Source organism: Thalassophryne amazonica, chromosome 6 (genome assembly GCF_902500255.1).
Source record: "Thalassophryne amazonica chromosome 6, fThaAma1.1, whole genome shotgun sequence".
In the NCBI taxonomy this organism is placed as follows: domain Eukaryota; kingdom Metazoa; phylum Chordata; class Actinopteri; order Batrachoidiformes; family Batrachoididae; genus Thalassophryne; species Thalassophryne amazonica.
The window spans coordinates 125,730,313-125,750,702 of NC_047108.1; the positions used below are offsets into that span (position 1 = coordinate 125,730,313).

Sequence of the window (20,390 nt, forward strand, 5' to 3'; positions counted from 1 at the left end):
TTGGTGATGATGTAATGTTTTAAGCTTTCTAGTCTGTAACAAATGGGAGACCCGTTTCGGACAGATTGTCATGGGAAAATATCAAACCGGAAATCAGCCAATCAGAGCCCGCATCGGGGCGCAGCCATATAATAAAAGGGATATTGTTCAGTATAGCAGTTATTAAGGACTTGTGTGTTTATATGTACTTCAACAGAGGGCGAGCTGGCACAGTATCTGCAGACAGATTGCAGTGGTGGGCCAGTCTGGACCAAAAAGTCCAGCCCTGCTGTATACTCTGCATGTTCAGTCTGGTTAAACTCCTCTGGACACTTAAACCACATCTTAAGTAACCCGTCTGTAAATTCAAAGCTTGATTTCCAAATTGCAGTCAATTCATTTATTTTGGCTTCGCCCCTTTGGTTGCCAAAGTGGAGCCAGTCGGGATCTGCACGTAGATTAGCTACAGGTTTCACACCACATGCCTTTTCTCATGCAACTCCAGATGTACACGGAGAACAGGGCAAAGGTGGTATTGAATCAGGTAATCTACTGGGAGGCAAGCACACGAGTAACTTAGCCACTGTCATGATTTTCAAATGACAGTATTGATCATCATAGCATTAATACCCAAATATGAAACCTGCAGCCTGAGCCGAATACTGTTCTTTAAATGCATGAAACTTTACAAAGCCACTGATGAAATGTTGAAATCATTCAGAGTGAGACTTGGCAGAAATGGTGATAACACTACTTGTGATATGTCATTTTCCACAACATACAAATGGAAGACATTTGAAATATTTTTTCAAGCTTTCTTGCCAACCACCTCAAAAAGATTCATGGTACCACAAGCAACTGTAGAGTTGAGTCTGTTATACAAAAATATAAGATGTATATGGCACCATATAGACTTTCCATCATTGAGGTGGCATAATTTAACACCCATGAATCTTTTGGAGATCGTTCCTAAGAAAGAAGCTAAGTAAATCCATCCTATAACTTCAAAAATGGAATGGAATGTGTGCAGTTGGGGAAAACTGATTTTCCTTGTTTGTGTCTGTGTCATCTTATGGGTGTGAAAATCCAACCTTGTCCACATCATGACATCTGGGTAACGAATCAAGTGGGGGGGATTGCCTATTGAGGTGAAATACAGTGGGGATCTTGTTTGCACTGTGGCCACTACGGTAATCATGAAGGACCAACAGGGAATCTGGACACAAGACGGCTAATGGGGCTTTGGTGAAACAAGAATTCATCAACTGCAGATCAGGCAGAGGAGGTGATTGAATGTGACCCAGCGGCTGTGAAGGTGGATGAAGGCTGCAGCAGGTCGTCAGATGCCAATGGTCTAGGATAGGTGAAGTTTGACTGTTCAGAGTGTGGCCACTCAAAAAAAAAAAAAACTGGGCAATGTGGGCTTTCAGGATTACCAGACAAAATTCCTAGTGTGCTTCAATACCAAAATATCAATCATTACAACCCCGGGATAAGTGTGCCCCCTATCGGTGACATGGAGGAACTGCAACACACTTTGGAAACACAAACGAAGATGACATTTAAATACGAGAGCAGCTATGGGAAGAAAAAAAAAATCAAAAGCACCGTCGTGAGCATCTGCGCCACTGAAGACCTCAACAGTCGATCAAAAAGATCCAAAATAAAACATCAAAGTGCATGTTCTTTATTTGATATACTGTGAAGTGCTGTCCAGGTGGCACAGAGTGGCAACTGAACAATGGACATATAATGACAAGCTGGTTTTCATCTTCAAATTTGGCTGTTTCACCAACACATGAAGAGGAACACCTACAAACGATAAAAGACGGCATTTATAAATAGATTAACCAGTCGGCCTAATCTGTCCTCTCTCAAATCCTCAGTGTTCCCATAATACAGTTCTGCTTCTCAAGCAGTCAGCTCCTGAAGGCCATCAAGTCTGATTCTGCAGAACAGAAGCATCAACCCCTGAGACCATCTATCCAACCAATCATAAGAAAATGGCATGGTGAACAGCATGAAACACTACAAATCCATAACGGAATCTAAAACTGGTCAATAAAAATAAAACAGAAATGTTAATAGCGGAATTTTACTATTCTGAAATTTAAACTACCTCTTTGTTCTTAAAACCACCGTCTTTTTTTTTTTTTTTTAACATATTCCATATACAGGTATTAAACACAGAATGCATGTTTTAGCGTGCACGCGTACACTCTATGATGCGGTGACGATGACAAGTAAAAGCAATGTGAAATTGCTACGAGTTTCTGCGTTTCACTTCAGATCTGAAAGGCTTCACAGCGATCGTCTGCAGGTTTGTTGCTCCTCTGCTGTGCATTACACTCAAATGTTTGTGACGACAAACCGGGCCAAGCCCAGACTCGGGAACAATAATCTGCTGTACCGTGGTGCTGCAGAAAAACATAAATCCTGCTGCTGGAAACCCACAATTACCACAACAAAGATCTGTAGGTTTGTCTCCATCTAAAGGACAAACTGTAACTGCTCGCCATTCATCTTGTGCACCTTAAATCATCACTCGGTATCTTCCACAAAAATGCTGTCTCATCTTTGGCTTTGAAATAAAGTTTAATTTAATCCATGTCTGAAAGCAGCAAGTCACAGGTTGGAGCAGAGCAGGTGCACATGGAAAACGTTACTCCCAGTGAACCTGCGCTCCTGTCTTTGAGTGGCGTTTGGCCTCTTTGATGGAGAAAGCTTCTTGCTCCTCACTGATTTCTTTCAGTCTCTTCTCGTCCAGAAATGCCACCAGTGAGTCTCTCATGTGCACCACGTCAATCATCTGCTGAAGGACCTGCTCTTCTTCTGCTTGTTGCTCTGGTGTCTTGACTAGAAAACAAACATACATTTTTCACAAAAAAATTAAAGCAGGTAATTTTTTTCCCCAATATGCCCCAAGCTACCAGATATTTTTGTCCTGGTTGTATAGCTTTGATGTTAGTGTGAAATGATCCCAGAAATATAAAATAATGTCTGTTCTGTTGTCTCACAGAACTGGCCACATGAGGAGAGCCTGCAAATACAAATGGCTGTTAATTCCTAAATGATTGCAATATTTTTATTTGACACCCCCAGACCAAATTAATGGACAAAAGTCTACACTACTTTTTAGATTTTGATCGTTTCATTTCTACACCAATGTGATGCCGTACAGATGGGGGGACGGGACGGACAGAAACACCTGTGTGTGTCCAAATACTTATGGTCCTGGCTAAACACAAGAAGCAGACAGACGATAACATATTGTGGGGCTCAATAAACTGCCTCGTCAACAAAGCTAATGTCCTTGTGACACACAGACACACATAAGCCTGCATCATGTGCACACACAAATATAATGAGATTACTCACCACTCAGCTCCATGTACTTCCTGATCTCCATCTCCAACATGCTCTGCTTGTCTTCAAGTTCCAGCTGTCGAGACCTGAGATGGTTCAGACAAATAAACATTCACTGAGTCACACAGTCAGACATTTTCATTCCTGTCACATGGTACTGATATTATTCAGACATTCTCCAGTTAGCCTGCAGTCTGACAAAATACAACTTACTGGAGTTGAAGGTCACTACAAAACCAGCACATCATTTTAAGAATAACTTTAAAGAATGCTGGTTGCTACCACAGTGAGGGAAAACCCCCAACAATATCAGCAGTGTTGTGTGTTTGAACCGGCAGTGTGTTTCTCTGCACAGAAGCTGCGTTGTGTCGTCAGTGTGAGAACACAAGCTTGTACTGTGTGTGTCTCACAAACGTGCACTTACGCCACCATGAGGTCAGACTCCTCCGACACCAATGCGTTCTTCTGGTGGACGAGCTGGATCCACTGTTCAATCATATCCGGACACCCGTTAGTGCCTGGAAGAGCACAAACACGGGGTTTACGAAAACACAATCTGAAACGTAACGTGAATGTGACAAAGTGAGAGAAACTCCATCTGCAAGAACTCACAAAAGGACTCTGCATTTACTGTACTGGCCTGAATACGGGCGTGTTTTTTCTCACAAATACCCTTGAACACACACACACACACACACGGTTGATCTTATATTCAAGGTCTACAGTTTTACTTTACAGATGCACTTTTACGTTTCATAAACATCTGTAACCTCACAACTATCTGACGTGCACACAAAGCCACTCCTGTTGCACCCCCCCAATTACATTTTGTTGCTCCCCCCCACAATTTAATTTCAACAATGGACCGTCTCATTTACCACAGACTCCAACCGATCCGGGCTGCACGCGATGAAATCTCAAATCAAATCAATTTTATTTATATAGCGCCAAATCACAACACAGAGTTGCCCCAAGGCGCTTTATATTGTAAGGCAAGGCCATACAATAATTACGGAAAAACCCCAACGGTCAAAACGACCCCCTGTGAGCAAGCACTTGGCAACAGTGGGAAGGAAAAACTCCCTTTTAACAGGAAGAAACCTCCAGCAGAACCAGGCTCAGGGAGGGGCAGTCTTCTGCTGGGACTGGTTGGGGCTGAGGGAGAGAACCAGGAAAAAGACATGTTGTGGAGGGGAGCAGAGATCGATCACTAATGATTAAATGCAGAGTGGTGCATATAGAGCAAAAAGAGAAAGAAACACTCATCAACACACATCATGGGAACCCCCCACCAGTCTAAGTCTATAGCAGCATAACTAAGGGATGGTTCAGGGTCACCTGATCCAGCCCTAACTATAAGCTTTAGCAAAAAGGAAAGTTTTAAGCCTAATCTTAAAAGTAGAGAGGGTGTCTGTCTCCCTGATCTGAATTGGGAGCTGGTTCCACAGGAGAGGAGCCTGAAAGCTGAAGGCTCTGCCTCCCATTCTATTCTTACAAACCCTAGGAACTACAAGTAAGCCTGCAGTCTGACAGCGAAGTGCTCTATTGGGATGATATGGTACTATGAGGTCCCTAAGATAAGATCGGACCTGATTATTGAAAACCTTATAAGAAGAAGAATTTTAAATTCTATTCTAGAATTAACAGGAAGCCAATGATGAGAGGCCAATATGGGTGAGATATGCTCTCTCCTTCTAGTCCCCGTCAGTACTCTAGCTGCAGCATTTTGAATTAACTGAAGGCTTTTCAGGGAACTTTTAGGACAACCTGATAATAATGAATTACAATAGTCCAGCCTATTGTAGTAAGGATCTGGTTAGACACCATGTTTCTAAGATTTGTGGGGCCAAGTACAATAACTCAAGAAAAAGTTAAAATTACTCAGTTCTTTGTGTGGAGCAGAGACATCGTGCACGCGCTGGATGACGTGCGTGTCAATGTTTACGCGTAACATTTCAGGGGAAAAAAGCGTTTAAGGTATGTATTTAATTAAAAGTTAAGAAATCTTTCTGCCTAACATCCATCCATCCATCCATTTTCTTCCGCTTTATCCGGAGTCGGGTCGCAGGGGCAGCAGCTCAAGCAAAGCCGCCCAGACCTTCCGATCCACACACACCTCCCCCAGCTCGTCCGGGGGAACCCAAAGGCGTTCCCAAGTCAGCCGAGAGATGTAATCCTTCCAGCGTGTCCTGGGTCTTCTCCGGGGCCTCCTCCCAATGGGACGTGCCCGGAACACCTCTCCAGCGAGGCGTCCAGGGGGCATCCGGAAAAGATGCCCGAGCCACCTCAACTGACTCCTTTCGACATGGAGGAGCAGCGGCTCAACTCCAAGCTCCTCCCGAGTGACCGAGCTCCTCACCCTATCTCTAAGCGAGCGCCCAGCCACCCTGCGGAGGAAACTCATCTCGGCCGCTTGTACTCGCAATCTCGTTCTTTCGGTCATGAGCCAAATCTCATGACCATAGGTGAGGATCGGAACGTAGATCGTTCGGTAAATCGAGAGCTTTGCCCCCCTACTCAGCTCTCTCTTCACCACGACGGTCCGATACAATGACCGCATCACTGCAGATGCTGCACCGATCCGTCTATCGATCTCACGCTCCATCCGTCCCTCACTCGTGAACAAGACCCCAAGATACTTAAACTCCTCCACTTGAGGCAAGGACACTCCACCAACCTGAAGAGGGCAAAGCACCTTTTTCCGGTCAGAACCATGGCCTCGGATTTGGAGGTGCTGATTTTCATCCCGGACGCTTCACACTCGGCTGCAAACTGCCCCAGTGCACGCTGAAGGTCCTGATTTGATGAAGCCAACAGAACCACATCGTCCGCAAACAGCAGAGACGAGATTCTGTGGTTCCCAAACCAGACCCCCTCTACACCCTGGCTGCGCCTAGAAATTCTGCCCATAAAAATAATCAACAGAATCGGTGATAAAGTGCAGCCCTGGCGGAGGCCAACGTGCACTGGAAACAGGTTTGACTTACTACCGGCAATGCGAACCAAGCTCCTGCTGTGGTCGTACAGGGACCGGATAGCCCTTAGCAAAGGACCCCGGACCCTGTACTCCCGGAGCACTCCCCACAGGGTGCTCCGAGGGACACGGTCGAACGCCTTCTCCAGATCCACAAAACATATGTGGACTGGTTGGGCGAACTCCCATGAACCCTCGAGCACCTGATGGAACGTGTAGAGCTGGTCCAGTGTGCCGCGACCAGGACGAAAACCACACTGTTCCTCCTGAATCCTAGGTTCGACCATCGGTCGAATTCTCCTCTCCAGTACTCTGGAATAGACCTTATCGTGGAGGCTGAGGAGTGTGATCCCCTATAGTTGGAACACACCCTCCGATCTTAAACAGAGGGACCACCACCCCGGTCTGCCAATCCAGAGGCACTGTCCCCGATCACCACGCAATGTTGCAGAGGCGTGTCAGCCAAGACAGTCCCACAACATCCACAGACTTAAGGTACTCAGGACAGATTTCATCCACCCCAGGAGCCTTGCCACCGAGGAGTTTTCTAACCACCTCTGTGACTTCGGCCTGGGTAATGGATGAGTCCGCCTCTGAGTCCCCAGTCTCTGCTTCCTCTTCAGAAGGCGTGACGATGGGACTGAGGAGATCCTCGAAGTACTCCTTCCACCGCCCGACAACATCCCCAGTCAGGGTCAACAGCTCCCCACCCGCACCGTAAACAGTGCTGGTGGAGAGCTGCTCCCGCCTCCTGAGGCGTCGGACAGTTTGCCAGAATCTCTTCGAGGCCGACTGATAGTCCTCCTCCATGGCCTCCCCAAACTCCTCCCAGACCCGAGTTTTTGCCTCTGCGACTGCACGGGCTGCGGCACGCTTGGCCTGCTGGTACCTGTCAGCTGCCTCTGGGGTCCCACCTACCAACAAAGATAAGCAGGACTCCTTCAGCTTGACGGCATCCCTTACTTCCGGTGTCCACCACCAGGTTTGGGGATTGCCGCCACGACAGGCACCAGAGACCTTGTGACCACAGCTACGAGCGGCCGCATCAACAATGGAGGTGGAGAACATGGTCCACTCAGACTTCATGTCTCTGCCCAACATCTTTTTGTGTAAATATCTCGTTACAACGTGAAGACCCGCAGCTTATTTATGTACAGTTTTTTTCTTTTTAAAATTGGTGGGTGCGGCTAATATTTAGGTGCGCTCTATAGTCCAGAAATTACGGTATTAAAAGGTTCAAAATATTTTTTGTTTGTGTGAATTTATGTGAGCTCATTCTGGGTGTTACAAACAACTGACTATTTGATGGGTGGGAGTGGGGACCTGAATGAAATTCAAATATTCAACACCACATTTGAAATGCAGACTCTCTGTAGTTGAATAATTTCTTATTTCAGTAGAAGATTGTTAGGTCAAAGCTCGACTTTTGCTTCTAAAATCTAACAGTGTGGGCAAACTGCATTTCTAACCAGGTTCTCCCCGCAAAGTTCGCTCCAGCACCACGCCTTTATCCTCCAGCTCCTTGAAGTTGACCTCAATCTCCTCCAGTCTCCTTTGGATGGACTGTAAAAGCCAGAAAAATAATCAACAGTAACCTTGAAGAAAACTGTAACACAAAACCCCACCAATTGGTAAAACATGAATGAGATACGAGTCTTGTAATTCTGCGACGTATAACTTGCCTGGGCTTTGCGGAAACGCTGTAATTCGCTCATCTTGGCTCGTCGCTCCAGTGTCCGCATCTTCATCAGTTCCAACTTTTCAGCCTCAACAGGATCTGATGGTATCGTCTGAAACTAGATGCAAAGTGTTTTTATTTGCAGTGTACAGAAGGTTAAGGTGGCCACTTTAAATAAACACCACATCATTCTCTAGTACGTACTTTCTCTTCAAATAAATCGATATCATCCCGCTCAAACATCTCATCATCATCGTCGTCGTCATCGTCAGCGCCCTCTTCTGAGGTGCTGCGTATGTGTCTCAGTGGTGTGTCTGTGGTAAAAGTGGTTTTAATACGTGCTAAATTATAATCTGCTTGACTTGAAAATAAAAAAAATCATAAATCAGCTGAGGCCTCAGCTTACCGCCTCTGTCTGGGTGATTGCTATGGACACTGAGCCTGCCATCTCTGCTGATTCTCGGTGAAGAGAGGTTCCACGGGGAGAACTTCGATCGGACTTTCGTCTGCCCGCTGGGCATCTCTTTTCTCTTGAAGCATCGTCGATTCCTCTTTTCCCAGATGTGACCAGCGGTACTCCCACTCCAGTATCCTTCTTCTTCTTGCCCATCCAGAGCCTCCTGTTTCAGAGGGTTTGGTCCTCCTGCTGTCGCTGATGAAGAGGAGCAGGAGGAGGACCCGCCAGGTGTCTCTGAATCAGAGTCTGCACTGAAGCTGTGAAGATTCATCAGCTGACTTTTCTGTTCTTCAGACAGCTGCAGCTTTCGCAGTGACTGCTTTGGACGGGAGTCTGCTGCTCCTGTGAAGATCGCAGTCTCCTGCGTGGGGGTCGGAGATGAACTTTTTTCTGGGGTTGAAGGACTAATAAGGTGGATCGTTCGAGGTTTTGCTGTTGGAGGTGAGGGTTGCGGGCTGGGCGGGGTTTGCCGGGAAAGGCGTGGCTTGGGGATGGGGTGAGGCACTGAGGGTTGAAACTCCTCTGCCTCCTCTTTAACGAGTTCTCGGACCTCACTTTTAGATGTAGAGTCTGTGAGAGGTTTTGTTTTAAGTGGTTCCTCTTTTCCATCTTTGGTTTCCTGTCTGTGGGGATCATTTTCTGCATGTGACTGTGTGTGTACAGAAGGGCCAGAGTCCAGCGTGTGCTCATACTCCTCATCAGATGCTGTATAATCATCAATGGAGATCTCGTTCTCTTCATTAGCGTCTTTTTCATTTCTTTCAATACCCTAAACAGAATCACATAGTTTGGAAATAAATCCTGTGCAACTAACATGTTCTGATTTCATGCAAATCTTCTATAACACAGAAGGTTGTCTGCATTAAAAGCAGGCGCTGAAAGGAATATATATATATATATATATATATATATATATATATATATCTCAATCAATCAATCAATTTTTTTATATAGCGCCAAATCACAACAAACAGTTGCCCCAAGGCGCTTTATATTGTAAGGCAAGGCCATACAATAATTATGTAAAACCCCAACGGTCAAAACGACCCCCTGTGAGCAAGCACTTGGCGACAGTGGGAAGGAAAAACTCCCTTTTAACAGGAAGAAACCTCCAGCAGAACCAGGCTCAGGGAGGGGCAGTCTTCTGCTGGGACTGGTTGGGGCTGAGGGAGAGAACCAGGAAAAAGACATGCTGTGGAGGGGAGCAGAGATCGATCACTAATGATTAAATGCAGAGTGGTGCATACAGAGCAAAAAGAGAAAGAAACAGTGCATCATGGGAACCCCCCAGCAGTCTACGTCTATAGCAGCATAACTAAGGGATGGTTCAGGGTCACCTGATCCAGCCCTAACTATAAGCTTTAGCAAAAAGGAAAGTTTTAAGCCTAATCTTAAAAGTAGAGAGGGTGTCTGTCTCCCTGATCTGAATTGGGAGCTGGTTCCACAGGAGAGGAGCCTGAAAGCTGAAGGCTCTGCCTCCCATTCTACTCTTACAAACCCTAGGAACTACAAGTAAGCCTGCAGTCTGAGAGCGAAGCGCTCTATTGGGGTGATATGGTACTACGAGGTCCCTAAGATAAGATGGGACCTGATTATTCAAAACCTTATAAGTAAGAAGAAGAATTTTAAATTCTATTCTAGAATTAACAGGAAGCCAATGAAGAGAGGCCAATATGGGTGAGATATGCTCTCTCCTTCTAGTCCCCGTCAGTACTCTAGCTGCAGCATTTTGAATTAACTGAAGGCTTTTTAGGGAACTTTTAGGACAACCTGATAATAATGAATTACAATAGTCCAGCCTAGAGGAAATAAATGCATGAATTAGTTTTTCAGCATCACTCTGAGACAAGACCTTTCTGATTTTAGAGATATTGCGTAAATGCAAAAAAGCAGTCCTACATATTTGTTTAATATGCGCTTTGAATGACATATCCTGATCAAAAATGACTCCAAGATTTCTCACAGTATTACTAGAGGTCAGGGTAATGCCATCCACAGTAAGGATCTGGTTAGACACCATGTTTCTAAGATTTGTGGGGCCAAGTACAATAACTTCAGTTTTATCTGAGTTTAAAAGCAGGAAATTAGAGGTCATCCATGTCTTTATGTCTGTAAGACAATCCTGCAGTTTAGCTAATTGGTGTGTGTCCTCTGGCTTCATGGATAGATAAAGCTGGGTATCATCTGCGTAACAATGAAAATTTAAGCAATACCGTCTAATAATACTGCCTAAGGGAAGCATGTATAAAGTGAATAAAATTGGTCCTAGCACAGAACCTTGTGGAACTCCATAATTAACTTTAGTCTGTGAAGAAGATTCCCCATTTACATGAACAAATTGTAATCTATTAGACAAATATGATTCAAACCACTGCAGCGCAGTGCCTTTAATACCTATGGCATGCTCTAATCTCTGTAATAAAATTTTATGGTCAACAGTATCAAAAGCAGCACTGAGGTCTAACAGAACAAGCACAGAGATGAGTCCACTGTCCGAGGCCATAAGAAGATCATTTGTAACCTTCACTAATGCTGTTTCTGTACTATGATGAATTCTAAAACCTGACTGAAACTCTTCAAATAGACCATTCCTCTGCAGATGATCAGTTAGCTGTTTTACAACTACCCTTTCAAGAATTTTTGAGAGAAAAGGAAGGTTGGAGATTGGCCTATAATTAGCTAAGATAGCTGGGTCAAGTGATGGCTTTTTAAGTAATGGTTTAATTACTGCCACCTTAAAAGCCTGTGGTACATAGCCAACTAACAAAGATAGATTGATCATATTTAAGATCGAAGCATTAAATAATGGTAGGGCTTCCTTGAGCAGCCTGGTAGGAATGGGGTCTAATAAACATGTTGATGGTTTGGATGAAGTAACTAATGAAAATAACTCAGAGAGAACAATCGGAGAGAAAGAGTCTAACCAAATACAGGCATCACTGAAAGCAGCCAAAGATAACGATACGTCTTTGGGATGGTTATGAGTAATTTTTTCTCTAATAGTTAAAATTTTGTTAGCAAAGAAAGTCATGAAGTCATTACTAGTTAAAGTTAATGGAATACTCAGCTCAATAGAGCTCTGACTCTTTGTCAGCCTGGCTACAGTGCTGAAAAGAAACCTGGGGTTGTTCTTATTTTCTTCAGTTAGTGATGAGTAGAAAGATGTCCTAGCTTTACGGAGGGCTTTTTTATAGCGCAACAGACTCTTTTTCCAGGCTAAGTGAAGATCTTCTAAATTAGTGAGACGCCATTTCCTCTCCAACGTACGGGTTATCTGCTTTAAGCTACGAGTTTGTGAGTTATACCACGGAGTCAGGCACTTCTGATTTAAAGCTCTCTTTTTTAGAGGAGCTACAGCATCCAAAGTTGTCTTCAATGAGGATGTAAAACTACTGACGAGATACTCTATCTCACTTACAGAGTTTAGGTAGCTACTCTGCACTGTGTTGGTATATGGCATTAGAGAACATAAAGAAGGAATCATATCCTTAAACCTAGTTACAGCGCTTTCTGAAAGACTTCTAGTGTAATGAAACTTATTCCCCACTGCTGGGTAGTCCATCAGAGTAAATGTAAATGTTATTAAGAAATGATCAGACAGAAGGGAGTTTTCAGGGAATACTGTTAAGTCTTCTATTTCCATACCATAAGTCAGAACAAGATCTAAGATATGATTAAAGTGGTGGGTGGACTCATTTACATTTTGAGCAAAGCCAATAGAGTCTAATAATAGATTAAATGCAATGTTGAGGCTGTCATTCTCAGCATCTGTGTGGATGTTAAAATCGCCCACTATAATTATCTTATCTGAGCTAAGCACTAAGTCAGACAAAAGGTCTGAAAATTCACAGAGAAACTCACAGTAACAACCAGGTGGACGATAGATAATAACAAATAAAACTGGTTTTTGGGACTTCCAATTTGGATGGACAAGACTAAGAGTCAAGCTTTCAAATGAATTAAAGCTCTGTCTGGGTTTTTGATTAATTAATAAGCTGGAATGGAAGATTGCTGCTAATCCTCCGCCCCGGCCCGTGCTACAAGCATTCTGACAGTTAGTGTGACTCGGGGGTGTTGACTCATTTAAACTAACATATTCATCCTGCTGTAACCAGGTTTCTGTAAGGCAGAATAAATCAATATGTTGATCAATTATTATATCATTTACCAACAGGGACTTAGAAGAGAGAGACCTAATGTTTAATAGACCACATTTAACTGTTTTAGTCTGTGGTGCAGTTGAAGGTGCTATATTATTTTTTCTTTTTGAATTTTTATGCTTAAATAGATTTTTGCTGGTTATTGGTAGTCTGGGAGCAGGCACCGTCTCTACGGGGATGGGGTAATGAGGGGATGGCAGGGGGAGAGAAGCTGCAGAGAGGTGTGTAAGACTACAACTCTGCTTCCTGGTCCCAACCCCCGGATAATCACCTCTAAATTATTTACACATTATTCACTTTATGTGTTTTTAGGAATCTGCTAGCTTAGCGCAGCTACTAGCTCTTAGCCGGTTTAGTATGGCGGCTTCTTCTGTCTCTCCTGCACTTTTCTGCTCTGGGTGTGAAATGTTTAGTTATTCCTCGGCCTCCTTTAGCAGTAATGGTACTTGTAATAAGTGTAGCTTATTTCGTAGCTTTGGAGGCCAGGCTGGGCGAATTGGAGACTCGGCTCCGCACCGTGGAAAATTCTACAGCTAGCCAGGCCCCTGTAGTCGGTGCGGACCAAGGTAGCTTAGCCGCCGTTAGTTTCCCTCTGGCAGATCCCGAGCAGCCGGGAAAGTAGGCCGACTGGGTGACTGTGAGGAGAAAGCGTAGTTCTAAACAGAAGCCCCGTGTACACCGCCAACCCGTTCACATTTCTAACCTTTTTCCCCACTCGACGACACACCTGCCAAGGATTAAACTCTGGTTATTGGCGACTCTGTTTTGAGAAATGTGAAGTTAGCGACACCATCAACCATAGTCGATTGTCTTCCGGGGGCCAGAGCAGGCGACACTGAAGGAAATTTGAAACTGCTGGCTAAGGCTAAGCGTAAATTTGGTAAGATTGTAATTCACATCGGCAGTAATGACAACCGGTTACGCCAATCGGAGGTCACTAAAATTAACATTGAATCGGTGTGTAACTTTGCAAAAACAATGTCGGACTCTGTAGTTTTCTCTGGGCCCCTCCCCAAACTGACCGGGAGTGACATGTTTAGCCGCATGTTCTCCTTGAATTGCTGGCTGTCTCAGTGGTGTCCAAAAAATGAGGTGGGCTTCATAGATAATTGGCAAAGCTTCTGGGGAAAACCTGGTCTTGTTAGGAGACACGGCATCCATCCCACTTTGGATGGAGCAGCTCTCATTTCTAGAAATCTGGCCAATTTTCTTAAATCCTCCAAACCGTGACTATCCAGGGTTGGGACCAGGAAGCAGAGTTGTAGTCTTACACACCTCTCTGCAGCTTCTCTCCCCCTGCCATCCCCTCATTACCACATACCCGTAGAGATGGTGCCTGCTCCCAGACCACCAATAACCAGCAAAAATTTATTTAAGCATAAACATTCAAAAAGAAAAAATAATATAGCACCTTCAACTGCACCACAGATTAAAACAGTTAAATGTGGTCTATTAAACATTAGGTCTCTCTCTTCTAAGTCCCTGTGAGTAAATGATATAATAATGGATCAACATATTGATTTATTCTGCCTTACAGAAACCTGGTTACAGCAGGATGAATATGTTAGTTTAAATGAGTCAACACCCCCGAGTCACACTAACTGCCAGAATGCTCGTAGCATGGGCCGAGGCGGAGGATTAGCAGCAATCTTCCATTCCAGCTTATTAATTAATCAAAAACCCAGACGCTTTAATTCATTTGAAAGCTTGACTCTTAGTCTTGTCCATCCAAACTGGAAGTCCCAAAAACCAGTTTTATTTGTTATTATCTATCGTCCACCTGGTCGTTACTGAGAGTTTCTCTGAATTTTCAGACCTTTTGTCTGACTTAGTGCTTAGCTCAGATAAGATAATTATAGTGGGCGATTTTAACATCCACACAGATGCTGAGAATGACAGCCTCAACACTGCATTTAATCTATTATTAGACTCTATTGGCTTTGCTCAAAATGTAAATGAGTCCACCCACCACTTTAATCATATCTTAGATCTTGTTCTGACTTATGGTATGGAAATTGAAGACTTAACAGTATTCCTTGAAAACTCCCCTCTGTCTGATCATTTCTTAATAACATTTACATTTACTCTGATGGACTACCCAGCAGTGGGGAATAAGTTTCATTACACTAGAAGTCTTTCAGAAAGCGCTGTAACTAGGTTTAAGGATATGATTCCTTCTTTATGTTCTCTAATGCCATATACCAACACAGTGCAGAGTAGCTACCTAAACTCTGTAAGTGAGATAGAGTATCTCGTCAATAGTTTTACATCCTCATTGAAGACAACTTTGGATGCTGTAGCTCCTCTGAAAAAGAGAGCTTTAAATCAGAAGTGCCTGACTCCGTGGTATAACTCACAAACTCGCAGCTTAAAGCAGATAACCCGTAAGTTGGAGAGGAAATGGCGTCTCACTAATTTAGAAGATCTTCACTTAGCCTGGAAAAAGAGTCTGTTGCTCTATAAAAAAGCCCTCCGTAAAGCTAGGACATCTTACTACTCATCACTAATTGAAGAAAATAAGAACAACCCCAGGTTTCTTTTCAGCACTGTAGCCAGGCTGACAAAGAGTCAGAGCTCTATTGAGCCGAGTATTCCTTTAACTTTAACTAGTAATGACTTCATGACTTTCTTTGCTAATAAAATTTTAACTATTAAAGAAAAAATTACTCATAACCATCCCAAAGACATATCGTTATCTTTGGCTGCTTTCAGTGATGCCGGTATTTGGTTAGACTCTTTCTCTCCGATTGTTCTGTCTGAGTTATTTTCATTAGTTACTTCATCCAAACCATCAACATGTCTATTAGACCCCATTCCTACCAGGCTGCTCATGGAAGCCCTACCATTATTTAATGCTTCGATCTTAAATATGATCAATCTATCTTTATTAGTTGGCTATGTACCACAGGCTTTTAAGGTGGCAGTAATTAAACCATTACTTAAAAAGCCATCACTTGACCCAGCTATCTTAGCTAATTATAGGCCAATCTCCAACCTTCCTTTTCTCTCAAAAATTCTTGAAAAGGTAGTTGTAAAACAGCTAACTGATCATCTGCAGAGGAATGGTCTGTTTGAAGAGTTTCAGTCAGGTTTTAGAATTCATCATAGTACAGAAACAGCATTAGTGAAGGTTACAAATGATCTTCTTATGGCCTCAGACAGTGGACTCATCTCTGTGCTTGTTCTGTTAGACCTCAGTGCTGCTTTTGATACTGTTGACCATAAAATTTTATTATAGAGATTAGAGCATGCCATAGGTATTAAAGGCACTGCGCTGCAGTGGTTTGAATCATATTTATCTAATAGATTACAATTTGTTCATGTAAATGGGGAATCTTCTTCACAGACTAAGGTTAATTATGGAGTTCCACAAGGTTCTGTGCTAGGACCAATTTTATTCACTTTATACATGCTTCCCTTAGGCAGTATTATTAGACGGCACTGCTTAAATTTTCATTGTTACGCAGATGATACCCAGCTTTATCTATCCATGAAGCCAGAGGACACACACCAATTAGCTAAACTGCAGGATTGTCTTACAGACATAAAGACATGGATGACCTCTAATTTCCTGCTTTTAAACTCGGATAAAACTGAAGTTATTGTACTTGGCCCCACAAATCTTATAAACATGGTGTCTAACCAGATCCTTACTCTGGATGGCATTACCCTGACCTCTAGTAATACTGTGAGAAATCTTGGAGTCATTTTTGATCAGGATATGTCATTCAAAGCGCATATTAAACAAATATATAGGACTGCTTTTTTGCATTTACGCAATATCTCTAAAATTAGAAAGGTCTTGTCTCAGAGTGATGCTGAAAAACTAATTCATGCATTTATTTCCTCTAGGCTGGACTATTGTAATTCATTATTATCAGGTTGTGCTAAAAGTTCCCTAAAAAGCCTTCAGTTAATTCAAAATGCTGCAGCTAGAGTGCTGACAGGGACTAGAAGGAGAGAGCATATCTCACCCATATTGGCCTCTCTTCATTGGCTTCCTGTTAATTCTAGAATAGAATTTAAAATTCTTCTTCTTACTTATAAGGTTTTGAATAATCAGGTCCCATGTTATCTTAGGGACCTCATAGTACCATATCACCCCAATAGAGCGCTTCGCTCTCAGACTGCAGGCTTACTTGTAGTTCCTAGGGTTTGTAAGAGTAGAATGGGAGGCAGAGTCTTCAGCTTTCAGGCTCCTCTCCTGTGGAACCAGCTCCCATCAGGGAGACAGACACCCTCTCTAATTTTAAGATTAGGCTTAAAACTTTCCTTTTTGCTAAACCTTATAGTTAGGGCTGGATCAGGTGACCCTGAACCATCCCTTAGTTATGCTGCTATAGACTTAGACTGCTGGGGGGTTCCCATGATGTGTGTTGATGAGTGTTTCTTTCTCTTTTTGCTCTATATGCACCACTCTGCATTTAATCATTAGTGATCGATCTCTGCTCCCCTCCACAGCATGTCTTTTTCCTGGTTCTCTCCCTCCACCCCAACCAGTCCCAGCAGAAGACTGCCCCTCCCTGAGCCTGGTTCTGCTGGAGGTTTCTTCCTGTTAAAAGGGAGTTTTTCCTTCCCACTGTTGCCAAGTGCTTGCTCACAGGGGGTCGTTCTGACAGTTGGGGTTTTTACATAATTATTGTATGGCCTTGCCTTACAATATAAAGCGCCTTGGGGCAACTGTTTGTTGTGATTTGGCGCTATATAAATAAAATTGATTGATTGATTGATTGACATGCTCTGTTTTACTTTACATTATGAATTAAGAGCACCACAATATTGTTTTAAACACACCCAGTGTTCACCTGCTAAATTTTCAACAAAAAATGCCAAACAAATGACGGATAATGAAAACTCAGGCGTGTGCGGATGAATTTGTAATTAAAAGTGGCAGAACAATATACAAAACAAAAAAAAAAGTCTACTACTTGTTCAGTAAATTCGTACCATGTTTAACATATCAGTCCACTTATTGAACTTTCAAAATAAGAACAACAGCATAATGAAAACCAATAAGTAAATCCTGTCAGTAAGGAGGCGTGGTCAACATTTTAATTCCGGGCAAGTTAGTGATTTGTGTGAATAGAAGTTCAAGTAACAGGTGGACTATGCCGGAAAGCTGCGCATGTTGGCAAAGCCACAAATGGAGGAACAAGGGAGACAATATTTCCTTCCATAAGTAAGTGGTTTTGGTTCTTCTTGTCACTTTGTCCGTGACATTTGGATGATAAACAGCTGTATGTCTCCTGACGTACCTGTGTCGCCCGATGACACGGATCATTAACTCTTCACTTATGTCTAGTTGATATTTTCCACTGCTACACCAATGTCTAGTTAAAATACTTGTCGTTAGTGATTAAAATTGTTCGACAAGACTGGGGATTTTTTTTTAAATTTGCACCTTAAAATAATGAGATTATAATGACCCGCGCTGTGCCGCTCACAGTCACGCCCACACATAGAGATGTGTACACACACCACTGACTTCATGTATGAAACTCGGTCAATAAAGGATAATTGTGTATATATATATATATATATATATATATATATATATAAATAAATAAAATAAATGTATTGTAATGGTTTTAGGAGCTGCGCTGCGTTGAACAGCAGCAGGACGCCTCAGCTCAGCAGCTTGAACAGCGCAGATCCGTGTAACTTTCAATACTAATATTTGGGAATGTGTGTGTGTCAGAATAAGTTTAATACTTTCCTGACATAATTTAATGTCATTTAATTTTACTGGCTCGATATCCAGGTCAAAATGGCATTTTAACACGTATTTTGTAAGCATTTTTCTGAGTGTGCTCAGTCGCGAAAATTGAAAATGCATTAACATCCAGGTACTTCATCAATATTAGGAGATGTCACATCGCTGTCCATGAAGGGATGTTTTCATTTCAAAGAAAAAAAAATTATATACAGATAATATCATAAAATGCATTAAAATTGTAATCCTGCGAAGTAATCCCCATTTTTACTAAATATACCTGTAATCTGAATACGTCTTTTTTTTTGTAACTGCAGCGGAATACAGTTACCTTTTTTGTATCCTAATTACGTAACGCCATTACATGTATTCCGTTACTCCCCAAGCCTGTATATTATATATATATATATATATATAATAAAAATAAAAACAACAACAACAACAACAACAATAAAAAAAACCCACAAGGTTTACAACAGCATCTGCTGCAAAAAGCAGCAGAAGGTCACGCACCTCAAAGGAAGATGTTTCCATCCCGTTTTCAAGCTCCAGATCTTCAGAGTGCAGCTCACAGTAGAAATGCCCTGAAGGGGGCGGGGCAAACACATGCAATCAATAATAATAATAAAACAACAACAACAAAACACCACACGTGTTGAAATAAGAAATAAACTACTATTTCTTTAATGAATTCTCATTTTAGTCCCTAACAAATAAATAAGGAAGTGACATGAGACTTTTTTAAGCAAAACCTTATTCTGACTTTCAGAGAGCACAAATAGCACAGACGTTATAAATAGAAGTGAATTATAGTCAACAAGGCAGTAGAAAGTACTTCTGGCTCAGAGAGTCAGGAGCAAACAAAAAGCTGTTGAAATGAGGTGAACCAACAGAGGTTGTATTAAAAACAGACAAATACAGTGCATCCAGAAAATATTCACAGCTCCTCACTTTTTCCACATTTTGTTATGTTATGTTCTTTTTTTGACATTTTTGAAAATTTATTTAAAAAAAACAAAAAAAAAAAAAACCAGCAAACAACAACAAAAAACTAAGCAATCACATGTACATAAGTATTCCCAGCCTTTGCCATAAGGATCACAATTGAGCTCAGGTGCCCCCTGTTTCCACTGAAAATCCTTGAGATGTTTCTAGAGCTTAAGTGGAGTCAACTTGTGGTAAGTTCACTTGATTGGACATGATTTGAAAAGACACACACCTGTCTGCATATAAGGTCCCAGAGTTGACAGTCAGAGCACAAACCAAGCATGAAGTCAAAGGAATTGTCTGTAGACCTCTGAGACAGGATTGTCTAGAGTCACAAATCTGGGAAAGGGTACAGGAACATTTCTGCTGCTTTGAAGGTCTCAATGAGCACAGTGGCCTCCATCATCCATAAATGGAAGTTCGGATCCACCAGGACTCTTCCTAGAGCTGGCTGCCCGTCTAAACTCTTGAGTGATCAGGGAGAAGGACCTTAGTCACTCTGTCAGAGCTCCAGCATTCTTCTGTGGAGAGAGGAGAACCTTTCAGAAGGTCAATCATCTCTGCAGCAATCCACCAATCAGGCCTGTATGGTAGAGTGGCCAGACAGAAGCCACTCCTTAGTAAAAGGCACATGGCAGCCCACCAGGAGTTTGACAAAAGGCACCTGAAGGACTCTAAGACCAGGAGAACAAAATTCTCTGGTCTGATGAGACAAATATTGAGCTATTTGGGGTGAATGACAGGGGTCCTGTTTCGACGAGTCCAGGCACCATCCCTACAGTGAAGCATGGTGGTGGCAGCATCATGCTGTGGGGATGTTTTTCAGTGGCAGGAACTGGGAGACTAGTCAGGATTGAGGGAAAGATGAATGCAGCAATCTACAGAGACATCCCAGATGAAAACCTGCGCTCTTGACCTCAGACTGGGGGGAAGGTTCCTCTTTCAGCAGGACAATGACCCTAAGCACACAGCCAAGATATCAAAGGAGCGGCTTCAGGACAACTCTGTGAATGTCCTTGAGTGGACCAGCCAGAGCCCAGACCTGAATCAGACTGAACATCTCTGGACAGATCTGA

At 42.8% G+C, this 20,390-nt stretch overlaps 1 protein-coding gene across 2 annotated transcripts in view; it reads right to left on the reverse strand.

Moving 5' to 3' along the window:
- Window positions 1–1,634: 1,634 nt before the first annotated feature.
- mical1 (microtubule associated monooxygenase, calponin and LIM domain containing 1) overlaps window positions 1,635–20,390 on the reverse strand; it is a 70,883-nt gene continuing 52,127 nt past the window's right edge. The window contains exons 16-23 of one of the 2 annotated variants that reach the window (XM_034173381.1): window positions 18,841–18,911; window positions 8,404–9,223; window positions 8,202–8,311; window positions 8,002–8,115; window positions 7,789–7,882; window positions 3,770–3,863; window positions 3,358–3,431; window positions 1,635–2,835 (exon numbers count right to left, since the gene is read on the reverse strand). In XM_034173381.1, coding sequence (XP_034029272.1) covers window positions 2,642–2,835; window positions 3,358–3,431; window positions 3,770–3,863; window positions 7,789–7,882; window positions 8,002–8,115; window positions 8,202–8,311; window positions 8,404–9,223; window positions 18,841–18,911 — 1,571 coding nt within the window. In that variant the 3' untranslated portion in view covers window positions 1,635–2,641. The remainder of the gene's footprint in view (window positions 2,836–3,357; window positions 3,432–3,769; window positions 3,864–7,788; window positions 7,883–8,001; window positions 8,116–8,201; window positions 8,312–8,403; window positions 9,224–18,840; window positions 18,912–20,390) is intronic. The other variant, XM_034173382.1, reaches the window with a different exon arrangement.